The 13,405-nt window shown below is 31.2% G+C and overlaps 1 protein-coding gene across 1 annotated transcript in view; it reads left to right on the top strand.

Moving 5' to 3' along the window:
- Nucleotides 1–661: 661 nt before the first annotated feature.
- Nucleotides 662–13,405, top strand: part of LOC112694188 (collagen alpha-1(I) chain-like) — a 31,811-nt gene continuing 19,067 nt past the window's right edge. The window contains exons 1-25 of the mRNA XM_025569584.1: nucleotides 662–1,266; nucleotides 3,260–3,994; nucleotides 4,070–4,110; nucleotides 5,368–5,449; nucleotides 5,526–5,728; nucleotides 5,844–5,933; nucleotides 6,371–6,469; nucleotides 7,087–7,132; nucleotides 7,312–7,373; nucleotides 8,181–8,244; nucleotides 8,416–8,492; nucleotides 8,668–8,706; nucleotides 8,854–8,917; nucleotides 9,436–9,489; nucleotides 9,750–9,847; nucleotides 9,928–9,982; nucleotides 10,106–10,168; nucleotides 10,335–10,388; nucleotides 10,453–10,497; nucleotides 10,623–10,667; nucleotides 10,731–10,766; nucleotides 10,873–10,967; nucleotides 12,094–12,168; nucleotides 12,318–12,363; nucleotides 13,114–13,158. Coding sequence (XP_025425369.1) covers nucleotides 972–1,266; nucleotides 3,260–3,994; nucleotides 4,070–4,110; nucleotides 5,368–5,449; nucleotides 5,526–5,728; nucleotides 5,844–5,933; nucleotides 6,371–6,469; nucleotides 7,087–7,132; nucleotides 7,312–7,373; nucleotides 8,181–8,244; nucleotides 8,416–8,492; nucleotides 8,668–8,706; nucleotides 8,854–8,917; nucleotides 9,436–9,489; nucleotides 9,750–9,847; nucleotides 9,928–9,982; nucleotides 10,106–10,168; nucleotides 10,335–10,388; nucleotides 10,453–10,497; nucleotides 10,623–10,667; nucleotides 10,731–10,766; nucleotides 10,873–10,967; nucleotides 12,094–12,168; nucleotides 12,318–12,363; nucleotides 13,114–13,158 — 2,608 coding nt within the window. The 5' untranslated portion in view covers nucleotides 662–971. The remainder of the gene's footprint in view (nucleotides 1,267–3,259; nucleotides 3,995–4,069; nucleotides 4,111–5,367; nucleotides 5,450–5,525; nucleotides 5,729–5,843; nucleotides 5,934–6,370; nucleotides 6,470–7,086; nucleotides 7,133–7,311; nucleotides 7,374–8,180; nucleotides 8,245–8,415; nucleotides 8,493–8,667; nucleotides 8,707–8,853; nucleotides 8,918–9,435; nucleotides 9,490–9,749; nucleotides 9,848–9,927; nucleotides 9,983–10,105; nucleotides 10,169–10,334; nucleotides 10,389–10,452; nucleotides 10,498–10,622; nucleotides 10,668–10,730; nucleotides 10,767–10,872; nucleotides 10,968–12,093; nucleotides 12,169–12,317; nucleotides 12,364–13,113; nucleotides 13,159–13,405) is intronic.

The following is a 13,405-nucleotide window of genomic DNA, read 5'->3' on the forward strand; positions in this document are numbered from 1 at the left end:
ACTATCCCGCGGCAAGTGCGCGTACGATGGCGATCGGTTCGCGCGGTATGCAAAGGATCCAACGGGAACGCGCCGTCGCGCGCTAAGAACAAAGCGGACGTGCGCAACTCGCATTACATGTAAAGAAAAAAAAAATGCACGCAGCGCTTAACGAGGTACACGAAACCGACCGCCGTCGTGGTCAATTGCATCAATTGCACGGCACATTCGATTCGTCTCCCTGAGGGCCGTGCATGTGGTGCACCGCATGTCATGTTGTTGAGTACGACACCGGTGCGCGCATACGCATGCGACGCATGCACGTCATGCACAGGGTTTGTCGTACAAACGCGGAACACGCGGTCGACTGGACGCAAGTCTAACGGAAGCCGAGTCGGTGGCCGCGCGGCGAAGGGTCATCAACGCCCGCGGTCGGTGGCCGGCTCCGTGTGCGGTACAATCTCGATAATGCGTGTACCACACGTATACGCGTTACGATCGATTACGCTTGATATTATTAATAGTAGTAGTACTAGTACTAGTAGTAATAATAATAATTTACATCTAATAAAATATCCAACATAATAATAATAAAATAATGGGACGTGATAAACGCGCAGCGCTAATTGATTGCGTTTGTCCGCGCGGCGCGTGTGGTTTTGCGTGCGCGCGCCAGCTTGTGCGCCTTTTCGGTGCCGATTTTTTTTTTCCCAATCACATTGCAGGCGCGGACCACCGTACCGATTGGACGTGTTGTCGCGCGCGACCGTTACTTTGAGCCCGTCGATCGTGAAAATCGTCAAACCAAAAGAACGCGGCCGCACGTGTCCGCCAGCGCAGTGCACAACAACTACGGTAGTGCAGTGTCCGGAAAAGCCGTATACGTGCGTAGAACAGGTAGTCCGTTGCGCCAGGTGTCTCCGGCGCAGGAGTTGTACAAGGCGTGTGTTCGCAACCACGCGACCCGCGCGCGCAGTGTCCGCCGGACCCATATGCGCGGTTTTAGTAGCGACGCGGTCGTCGTGACGTCCGCGCTGTTGGCCGTCGCGCTCATCCAGTGCGCGATGCCGCCGCCGGTGGCCGACGCGGCCGCTTCGTCGGTTGGCCATCACCGGAATCGCGCCCGGCCGTCTCGACCGCGGATGGCCGCCGACCAGCCGAGAAACGCCAGCAACGCGGCGGACGCGGCCGCCGACGAATACGATGGCAACAACTACGACGACGAAGATTACGACGAGAATGGCGTAAACAGCAAACGGCCGACCACTACGTCCACCCCCGACCTCCGTACGACGTGTTGTGTATTGTATTAGTGATGTAGATGTAAACCCCGCAAACACCTCTCCGACGGTCGATGTTGGGTACAGGGTCTTCCGGGGAAATGGGAAATATTTAAATAACTCGTACAAAAGTAAAAAAATGAGTTCATATAATTTTTTCATTGAAAACAGAATCTACATTTTATGTAATTTAAAGCTTAAATGTTTGAAAACTATTAATGGCATGTGATGCAGATCCTGTTTTTAACAAATTACGTGAACACATTTTCAACTGAGCTATTTCAAATTGTCCTAATCTTTTGGAACACGCTTTATTATGTTGTTGCGTTGTTAAAGTATAACGAGCATTACTGGATTATCGTCTTTCATCATCATCCGCAGGAGTGTGTGTCTCAGTGTAACGTACACTCGAATGTTTTACTTATAGTCTTAAAATAATTATAAAAATAATTACTAATATGTACACATATGGCACCGGATAAATATCTCGATATAGTAACGGATTCAGGAAGGAGTGGAATTGGTGCTTACCAGCTGAACCACTCATCATACCGCGTTGATCTAGTTTTTTGTTTTGTACATTAATTGGGTATCGTATTATATGTATTAATAATTATTATAATCTCGACTGGGTAATTTAAAGAAGGGTTTCTTAATTTTCTTTTTTGTTGAATATCATCATAGGAATTTATAAATAGGGCACCAGGGGTGGAGAGAGCTTATAATCTTTTTATAGAGTAATCGAAATACATGCACATGTACAACTAATTTTCCTGGTTATTTAAGCCCCAAATTATTAATTTGTTTTTACTTTGAATTTGAGCATAATACATATATTAGGAAAACTATTAGTTAAATAGTACTCACCATAAAAAAAATCTTAGATTCATCATTGTTCCAAACAAAATGTCCAATTTCAATAAAAACTGATTGCGATTTGGTAGGTAACTAACGCCAGGAATTATTTCTACCTATATGGCCACGGTTGAACTACAAAAAACCAATTTCTTTAATCGATTTAATTTTAAAGTATATAGTATGTATATAGTGCAATTGTATTATTATAATGAGCAGGAAATCGTAATACTCTTATCCATAAAAATCGTGGTAAAATTATTCTAATCATTTATAACTTATAAGCAATTTCATAGAAGTTTACAGAAATATTAACGAATAATCATTTTTAATCAAACTTCATTGTTTAAAGTAAGAATCAAATATATTTTTGAAAACATTTCAAATTCCGTATATTTATTTTTGGTATACAGACAAGTGCCAACACGTTACCTGTATTTTTATGCGTTGAACAAACTACGAGTTGCTTGGTATATACTCGTATTAGCTCCTTGACGTTTCTTACTATCACTTTTTGTAAGTGTTATTATCACGACTGATATATGATTTATAATACAATGGATATATTCTATTATAATTTCGGAATGCTTTTTTTTTTTTTTTTAGGTTCTGTAACACTTGGCTTTCGTACCAATTAGGATTATACGATTATTTTATAGAATTTTTTTTTATAATTTGTATCTATTTCTTTATTGTTAATTAACAGTAAAATAATCACTTGTAATTTATCACACACATATTAATATATGTAAATCGATTCTTGAAATAATACCAAGGCTTGAAACGACACGTGTTACATAATAAATTATAATTCATTATAATTATACGTTGGTGGTTTTTTTACTGATTCATCATCTCTGTCATATTCTAGAATTTAATTCATATTATGTTTTATTTAAAATTTGATTCTTACTTTTAAGCAAACCTGATAGAAACTATTAAGCATTGAATATATGTTCTTCTTTTTGACATAAATTGTCGTCTGCTTAAACTTTATGCTAATTATGCATCTATACATACGAAGATAGAACAAATGTATACAAGTGATTTACGTAGTACATATATAATTAAATTAGATTTTAAAGCTTTAATACATAAATTAAAATGCAGTAATATTTACGTTTTCTTTGAAAAATCTGTTGTAGAAGTAACAGGCAGGCCTTCTTTGACACTGGATACGTATTCCTCAAATCCTCAAGTACCTAATGAAAATTACCCTACGGAACCCAGTCAACCAGAAGAGTATACGGAAAACGTGTCAGAAAATATTATTTTGAGATCCAATCAGCAAGAATCTGAAATACCAGTTGAACTACCAAAAGTAACAGAAGAGCACATAGTAAAACCAGAAGAACCATTAGAAATATCAGCTGAAACTACAGAAATATCAGGGGAACCCACAGAAATACCCGTAAATCCCATAGAAACACCAGAAAAATCCACGGGAAAATTAGAAGAACCTACAGAAATATCAGGAGAACCAACAATACAACCAGAAAATCCTGGTGGAACACCAGAAGAATCTATAGGAAGGTTAGATGAATTTAGAGGAGAGCCAGAAGAACGATTAGAAACACTAGATGGATCCACTAGAAAATCAGAAGAATTTGATGAAAGATCAGAGGAACCCACAGAGATCCCAGAAGAACATACAGTAAAAATAGAAGAGAACACAGAATTACCCGAAGAACACTCAGAAATAATTGAAGAATCCAAAATTATTGATGTAACTGAAAGACCAAATAATGCAACTAGATTACCACCGTTTAATTTTTCAACTCGTTATATACCAGCACCAAATAAAACATACACTCATAAGAAACAATCAATTACAAAAGAAACAAATATCTACTTAGACAATAATTTCCAAGAAGTATTAAGTATGTCCAATTACAAAATAATCAATATATATTCAATATTAATGTAAATTATATTAAATATTATAATTTATGCAGGCACGACAATGTCATCGTTCTATGCAGTTCCTAAAATTAGAGTAAGTACGATTTACGATTTTGTTTTTAAAATTTTGTTCAATATTAATTATAATAACATTCAATTTATAGTACACACAGGTGGATTAACGGTTTAGTCGACAAATGTCGATGGGGCTCCTCCAAATCGTGTACTGAGGCCACCTAAATTATATAGTTGCTCCTTTTAAATTTTGACCACAAAAAAAAAAAAAAAAAAAAATCCAATACAAATTGGACTAAAATTTACAATTGTTTTAATAATAAAATAATTATAATATATATTAATATAATGCATCACAAGTAGAAAGTGTTTTAATCAAAAAAAAATAGAAAATGTTGAACAAATAACTTATACATGAAAATCAAAGTTATTCTATAGAATAAAGAATACCTACTACCCACCAACATTGATCCCAAATAAGATTATTTATAATCATCATCGTTTATATTGATACAGCCTACTAATCCCTATATATGCACAAATTTATGATTTCATGATCAATTTCGCAACATGATGTTTTATCTTAAAATTATATAATATTATGTACCTACTATTTTCGGTTTACCAGTACAATACAAATTGAAATACATCAATACCAAGAACTCTGTTATCGTGGAAACTAAAATAATCATCACCAGGTCACTAGTCTTTTATGAGTTTATAACTTATGAAATCTATTATTTGATATTCATTGTCTGATGCCTCTAATGGAAACTCTTAAAAATACAGTAAAAATAGAGTAACACAACTCCTTGATATGAACTATCTTATTAAACATTTTTTTAAGGCTTAAGTTCGCAGAGGTTCTCAACTATAATCTTATAATTTTATTTTATATACCTATTATTATTGAATTAAAAATTAAATTAAATTGAAAATTAATATTAGTTGAATATTATTTATCACGAAATTATCGGTTTGGTAAAAAGTGGGAAAGTATTGAAATTATTGATACATTTTGTACGAGGCCTCTCTTAAGGATTTTCCAATTTTATTTAAACCCTTAAATCTGCCATTGGGTACACAGATACACTATGTTATTGATTAATTAATTAGTAAAATGTATTCAAGGGCAGTAGTAAAGGTCGTAAGTATACCCTATCCATATAACTGGTCACATTTATACTTCTTGAATAAATTTTACCAGTTACCATATTAAAAGTTAAAGTGTGACGACTAATTATGCATTGAATTATAAACACAATAAATAATTGAAATTATATTATTGTAAAAATAGTAGGACAATTAATATTATTTTTATGACATAATAATGTAGGGTGAACCAGGTCCACAAGGTGAACCGGGAAAGCCTGGGTCAATTGGTGAAAGAGGTGTTCCAGGTACACCGGGTGTCCCAGGTTAGTAACTTAAAATTATTATTTTAAAATAAACATTTAAAATATTGAACTCTATTAAAATCAATATATGTTTTAGGAATTCCTGGATTCCCAGGACCCACTCCCGATGTTAGCACATATTATCAACAGTTAGCTCAAGTCCATGGAGGTCAAGATAAAGGTCCAATTAATAGTGGTTATCCACCTGAAGCATTTCACACTATGCAAGCACAAGTTGGTCCAGTTGGAATGAGAGGACCTCCTGGCCCTCCTGGACCTCCTGGACCTCAAGGATTTCAAGTATTATTTTAGTTTTAAATTTATTTAAAAACGTTATTAAATTATTTACTTAAAATTATTTATTTATTTTTTTAAATATTTTTAATGATTATAAAAATAATTATATTTTTTTAAGGGACCCCGTGGAGAAACAGGAGACGTAGGTGCAATAGGCCCTCCAGGTCCAGTTGGTCCAAGAGGAATTCCTGGTTTACCAGGCAGAGATGTAAGTAAATATTCTACTTCATACAATAATGAATAATTTGACACATGCGTTTTATTAAAAAAGGTATTAGTACCTACTATCTTAGTACCTACCTATTCAATGATGTTATATTAAAATAATTTAATAAAGATAATGTTGATGTTAATTTTATTAAATCATGAGACCTAAAAATATTTATAATATTTATAATTTTTAAAGACGGTTCTTGAATAGTACATAGTATAAAACGATTATAGTGACTCCCAAAAACTGGGAAAACCCTTCGTAACAACCAGTTGGTTATATAATCATTTTATTATGTAAATGCCATTCCTTATTTTTAACATGCATTTTTTTAACCAAATTTGAATGTAATTTTTTATTAAATTATATAAATCTTCACTTATTTTATTCGTATTTAATACACTGTATTCATATAAAAAATATTTTTGGTTTAGGGTGAACGCGGACATGATGCAGAACCAGGACAGCCGGGTACTATTGGTCCTCCTGGACCTAGAGGTTTACCTGGAATGCCAGGTATACCAGGAATAAAGGTGATTTAGTTTTTTTATTGATTTAACCTTATTATTATTCAGTTGCATTTTATTATTTTATACCCACAAAAAGCATATTCATAACTATCTTTTATTATATAATTTACATACCTATATACTTCATACTATGAAATAACATTTTGTAGAACATTTCTTTGTTTTCGTAAATACATATTCATTTTATTTGAATATCACTTTTCAGTTTTAATATGAAAATTTTTTTTTATGATAGTATGAGTAGGTGTTTTAAATAATAACTAGATAAATACAAAAGGTTATTAATTGTTTAGTTATTTTGGATTACTTTTTTAAATTTCTTTACTTTATACCCTAAATAACTACAAAATGAATAGGTAAACCACTTGTATGATACTAAGTAAATATTTAAGAATTCACATTAATTACACATAAAAAATTAAAAAACCAATAAAAATAATAGTCTCTTCAAGAAATCAAATAAAAATAATAAATTTATTATAAATAATTTATTTATCTTAAGAAAAAAATGATGACCTATTCTCAAATTATAGAAACAATTATTTTAAAATATAAGAAATTTAAATCATGTGATAAAAATTATAATTATATATTATTTACTCTGTATTTATATATTATAGGGCCATATGGGATACCCTGGTGTAGATGGTATAAAAGGCGAACAAGGTAATTTATTTTAAATATTCGCAATTTAAATTATATTTTTAATTCTAAAATTAAAAATTATCATTATCAAATTTAGTTGGGTTTAGTCTAACTATAGTGTTATTTATATAGATATATTCTTTTTTATGATTTAAAATTATTGTTTATATATTTATTATTATTATTTATTTTTATTGAAGGATCTGCCGGTGAAAAGGGATCCATAGGGTCCCCTGGACAACCTGGCATCACTGGTTCAGTAGTAAGTGTTTGTTTCAATTAATATTATAAATTCAAAATAAAACATTTATTGGTTAAGCTATTTCATAACTTATTGTCGATGAAGTTGAATAAAACTATATATTTTCGGTAAATAATATAAAATATAAAATTAATTTTTCAATCTTTAATCTATAAAAATAATGGTGTAACGTATATTTTTTAGGAATAACTAAAAAATCTATGAAAAGTCAAATATAATACTATCTAAAATAGTGATTCCCAACGGGGCTTTTTTGTTTTTGAGGGGGTGTTTAACTGAAGGGGGGCTCTAAGGGGGGGATTCAATTGCGGCTTTCATTTTTATTGTTCATAACTCATTATAATAAAATGACATCCATTGAGCCAAATATCATTTTGTTAGCAGGAAATCATCAACCTCAAGGTAGTCAATAGTCAAGAGTAATTTTTCTGAAATTATTTAATAGTCAACTTTATATTATATTTATATAATTAATATTATTAATAGATTTAAGAATTTAGTATATTAAAATAAAAATTGTTTATAGGGTTTTATCTTTTGATTAAACTAAATAGTTAATTATAAAAATGAAACTATATTTTTTTTAATTTGTCAAAGGAGATGAGATTTTTAAAAATCTAAAAGGGGCGTTGAGTAAAAAAAGATTTGGGATTATTAATTTAAAATATACATAAAATAAATGAAAATTAAATTTTTACTGTAAAAAATAAATATTTAATGTAGATAAATACATTCAGTGATTTTTATATTACAGTACAATTTTCAAGTTTAGGTAATTAATATAAGTTTTTTATTTATTTATTGTAGGGTCCAATCGGTCCTAGAGGGGAACGAGGCAGAGAAGGAGCACCTGGACCACCCGGTCTTCGTGGTTTGTTTTATAACCATTTAATTTAAATGAAATATACCTAAAATTCTATAGTTATATTAAATAGTTCGTTCTTATATATAAAAATTTGTTTTTTAATTTATCATTTAAATCTTGTAAATAAAACTATTTAAAGACATGTCAAGATTAAAAATATTATATTTAAAAATGTAGGTGCTGATGGTTTACATGGAGCTATTGGTCCTCCGGGAAATATTGGGAAACCAGGTCCACCTGGATTTCCTGGTTCGGTATGTTATTACATTAACTGATTTATTTATTTGCAGATAACATTATTGTTTGAAGTAAATATGAGAATTTTGTTTTATAAAATCCAATATGTTGTATTACGAATAATTATTCAAAAATACTAGTTAAAAATAAGAATAATTTTCATAAACTAATGTATCTGTATTTTAAATATAGGTTGGTGTGAAAGGCGATCAAGGATTACCAGGACCTAAGGTTTGTATCAATTATTTTTATTGATATTCGTTCAATATAGTAATAATTATAATTTGATGATTATTTAAAGTAAACTTTTTCTTATTGAATGCTTGCTAATTGTAAGATCACATTAAAGATTTAAATCGAGATTTAAAATGTTTTCAGGGTAGTTTTGGTTTACAAGGACCAAGGGGTGAATCTGGAAAATCCGGCGAACCCGGAGAAGCAGGTAAGGGCAGTATAATATTATAATATAGGCAATATAGGCTATTATAGTTATTATAGTAAAAGGATAGTATTATAATATATATAACATGGTAATTACAGCTTTAAACACTATAGTTATAACTGTAGTTACTTTGTTATGTTATGTTATGTTACGTTATTATTTTATTTTGTTACTTATTTACGTGCTGTTAACATACTTTACTTTTTCTTTACTTTTCTTTACTTTTTCACTTTTATATTTACCTATTACCTGTTTATTTATTTATTTATTTATTTATTTATTTATTTATTTATTCATATATATCTATTCAAAAACCCATTTATAAATTTATTATTTTATTTTTGTTGCTTTATAGTGTGTTAATATACTATAGCCGATGTCATATACAAAATAAAATAAAAAATTATAATATATATATTATTATTATTATTATTACTCTACTATTTTCGAAATAAATATAACTATCTTTATTTTTTATAAACAAAAAAGTTGACTGAAAAACAATTTATGTGTTCTAGGTATTCCAGGAATACCAGGAAAAGATGGAACTCCGGGAGAAAAAGGCAGTCCAGGTATATATTAACATTATAACCGTATCATAGATTGATATAATATTTAAATCAGTAACACGTAGATATAATGAATATATACATCTGCGTATAATTTTTCTCTTTTATATTATCACTTCTAAGTCACATAATTGTATTGAATACAATATTACAATTTTCAAAATTATGTATACGTTTAAAAAATGTTAAATACATCGAAATTAAAAGGAAATAAAATAATAAATGTCAAACTTAAAAGTAATAATGGGAAATACTTATTTTAGGAGCAAGTGGACCTATTGGTCCTTCTGGTTTTCCAGGACCTCGAGGAGCTCCCGGTGAACCAGGTAGCGTTGGACCACCTGGTATAAAAGGAGCTGATGTAATTTTAAAAATTTGTTTATAAATAAAACAATTATTAGGTACTCCTCGAAAATTTAAGTATTGTATGTTTAATTTTAGGGATTGAACGGTGAACGAGGTTATAAAGGAGAATCAGGAATAAAAGGCGAAATTGGTAAAATATCAATACTAGATATAAATGTATTTTTATAATTTAATATAGTTTTACTATATTATTTTAATAACTACGAGTATTATTCATTAATCAAACTCTGTTTAATTAAATGTATTTTTATAGGTATTCCTGGACCTAGAGGATTACCTGGTATGGATGGACCTGAAGGAAAACGAGGCAGAAAAGGTATGTTCTATTAATACCATTTTAATACAGCAGTGTGTATATAATCTTAAGAAAAATATTATAAACTAACAAATGATTTAAAATAAATTAAACAATATAAATTTTATATAAATAAGAAATTGTATACATAATATTCAGTAATAATATATCGTCAAATTTTATTTAGGTTCCGAAGGACCTCGAGGACTATCTGGAATACAGGGTGAACGAGGTCTTCCAGGTATATATTAAAAACAAATAAATCAATTTTTTTTATACGCAATTAATTATACTTTTATTTTTAGGGGAACGTGGATTACCAGGTCCAGATGGAGCACCTGGTACTAAAGGTAATTTAGATTGTAATTCTTAATAAATAATTATATTATATTGTTTTAAATATTATATTATATTAGATAAAAATATAAATCCAATAAAAGCTTTATAAAAATAATTTACACTAAATATTTTTCAGGATCTCTTGGTGATCGTGGATCAGAAGGACCCCCTGGTATAAAAGGTATAATTTTATTATAATTGTAGAGTTTTGTGAAAATTGGTTTAACATTTTTATTTTATGTAGGTGCGATTGGCGACACAGGAAGACCTGGAATGCCAGGTATGAAACGCCATGATTTTTCGTTATATCTTTATATATATTTATTATTTATCAGATATGTTTGTTGTTTATGTTATACAACTAATTATTTTAATATAATATTCAGGCCTACAAGGTTTAAGTGGACCAATAGGAAAACCAGGACCTCCAGGAAAATCTGGACCACCCGGTGAACGTGGTATACCAGGTGCAGATGGAAAGGTAATATTTTGAACATATTATATAGAATATACCACTTTAGTATTATAAAAATCAAAAAACGGAAAGATGTTTTGTTAAGTTAGTTATATTTAATTAATATGCAGTTTATTATCAAGCAATGATACTTTTAATTGGCTTCATACTCAATACCTGAGAACACTGTGATATAATACTTCAGATGGCGGATCGCCATTGTTTATTAGAAAAAACTTGTATAACAAACGATCACCCTTTTGGAGAGGGAGAGGATAAGATTGTCCTAGTTATACAATTTCTCACATAGAAGTGCACACTCTCAAAAAAATTAAAATTAAATATATAAACATTCACAACACTATCGAAAGTAGAAGTGGATAAAGATCAGTTAGCGCGTCCCGTTTCCTCGCCGTTGTTGATCTCGCCCACCCATATGTAGCTATATGGCTGCTTCTTTATCGGCCATTACGTCATCCTATAAATGAACCACTGCTCTCTAGTTTACCGAGTTGTCCAGTACTTATTGAGTTCACCCGGGCCAAATGGTCCGATGACTTGGACAAGACATTCCTATTTACGGTCGATGGAGCGAGCGCGGGGAGTCCACCTTTTTGGCACAACCGTCGGATGGTCCACAAAATGAGCACTCGGCCGAACGGGATGCGGCCGATGCTGTAGAGGAACCGGATGAAGCAGCTGTGCTCCGTCAAGAGTTGTGCAAGGTCAAAGATCATCTTTCCGTGCATTCTGTTCACTTAATGGCTTATCAGTTCCGGGGTATTCGGAATCCGTGTCCACTCGTGCCCACTGAGAGGTACCGTACCATAAAACCTTCGAACTCACTTCGTCACCGAACGGGCCGGTAGAAACTGAAAACCGACTAGCTGCATTACCGTTGCCGGCGTTTCCGTCGGTAGTGGTCCCTTATCATCACCCCCGGTTGGTCTTCGCGCCCTTCGTAGTACATTTTGAAAATAGCGCTGTTTTTGAAACGAAAATATGTTTTCTGCTAAGAACCTACAAATACCTAAAATAAAACCTAAAACACATAATTATTTTCTTGAAAATCGTAGAAAAATGTAAGAAAAATATTTAGGTATTTGATAAGCTCATAGAGAATGTAAATTATTCATTTAAATAATTTTCATAGATCGGTGAACCAGGAGCACCAGGTTTGCAAGGCTTGCCAGGACCAATAGGTCCACCCGGTGATAAAGGTTTAACTGTAAGTAGTTTATAGTTTTATATTATTATACAACCTCACAAATGTTTTGAAATATTACTAACTTTTAAAAAAAAACGTATTAGTGTTATATAATATTGATAACACAACATTTATACCTAAATATGAAAATAACTGACTTTATTAAACAGGGAGAACCTGGAGCAAATGGTGAAGTTGGACCTTCCGGAGCACCAGGTTTGTGTGAAGCTTTATTTTACCATAGCGTAGTTATAATATAAAAAAATTAAACCGGCATAATTAGGCGTATAGGATAACCATCGAGGTTTTTATTATTGAAAGTATGCTCCTACATACTACTATGTGTTTTTAATCTACCAACCAATCGAATAAACTTAGAGTTTCTTTAATATGTATCCAATGTCCAGAGCTGTTACAAATATAAAAAAATAAATATTTTAAGGACTTATGTATAAACAAATCATTTCCAAAAAGCGATTATTGATCAATATGTTTAAAATTCAAACATACCTATGTATGTAATAAAGAAATTATTTAAAATATAGAATACAAGCTGACCCGTGCCCACTTTGCAGGGCAACAAACATTTTTACTTGTGATAAAATTACCTTGTGTGGTTCCTAGTACTGAGTTGTTAAGATTTATTTATTTTATATATATTGCTGAAAAATATTTTGTTAACAAATTATGAGTTTGAAGTTTAAAAATGTAGATAGGTTTGGCCAGAGAATTTAAAAAAACCAAATACCAGGGGGGGGGCGATCTACCTAACGCTCTTTATAACCGCTACTGGTTGGAGTTAATTTTTGAGAACAAACACAGTGTATATAATAAAGATTTATATACATATATGTATTATGTACATATATTCAATGTTATGCACTGTAAAAACTCCTATGCCGTTGAGTAGTTAAAATGCCTATTCTTTACGCCGTTTGACTATCTTAACATACTTTTTTTGCTCAGGTCCCAGAGGCGATCCAGGGAAAGAAGGTCCTCCAGGCAATGCTGGTAAGTATACATGCAAATATTACAACAGTAAAATAAATAATTAAATACAACAGTACATTGTTTAATTATTCATACTATTTATTTATTTATCTATTTATTCGAATGGCTTAACAAATCAACTTTACAGCAATATATATTTCGAATGATGAAATTAAATAATAAATAAAATAAAATATAAAATATGAAATATAATTATAAACAAAAATTAAATTAAATTAAATTGGGTTTTAGATAGAAAGGTTATTAG

The sequence above is a fragment of the Sipha flava genome, unplaced genomic scaffold (assembly GCF_003268045.1).
Source record: "Sipha flava isolate LNK unplaced genomic scaffold, YSA_version1 124_pilon_pilon, whole genome shotgun sequence".
NCBI classification, from domain to species: Eukaryota; Metazoa; Arthropoda; class Insecta; order Hemiptera; family Aphididae; genus Sipha; species Sipha flava.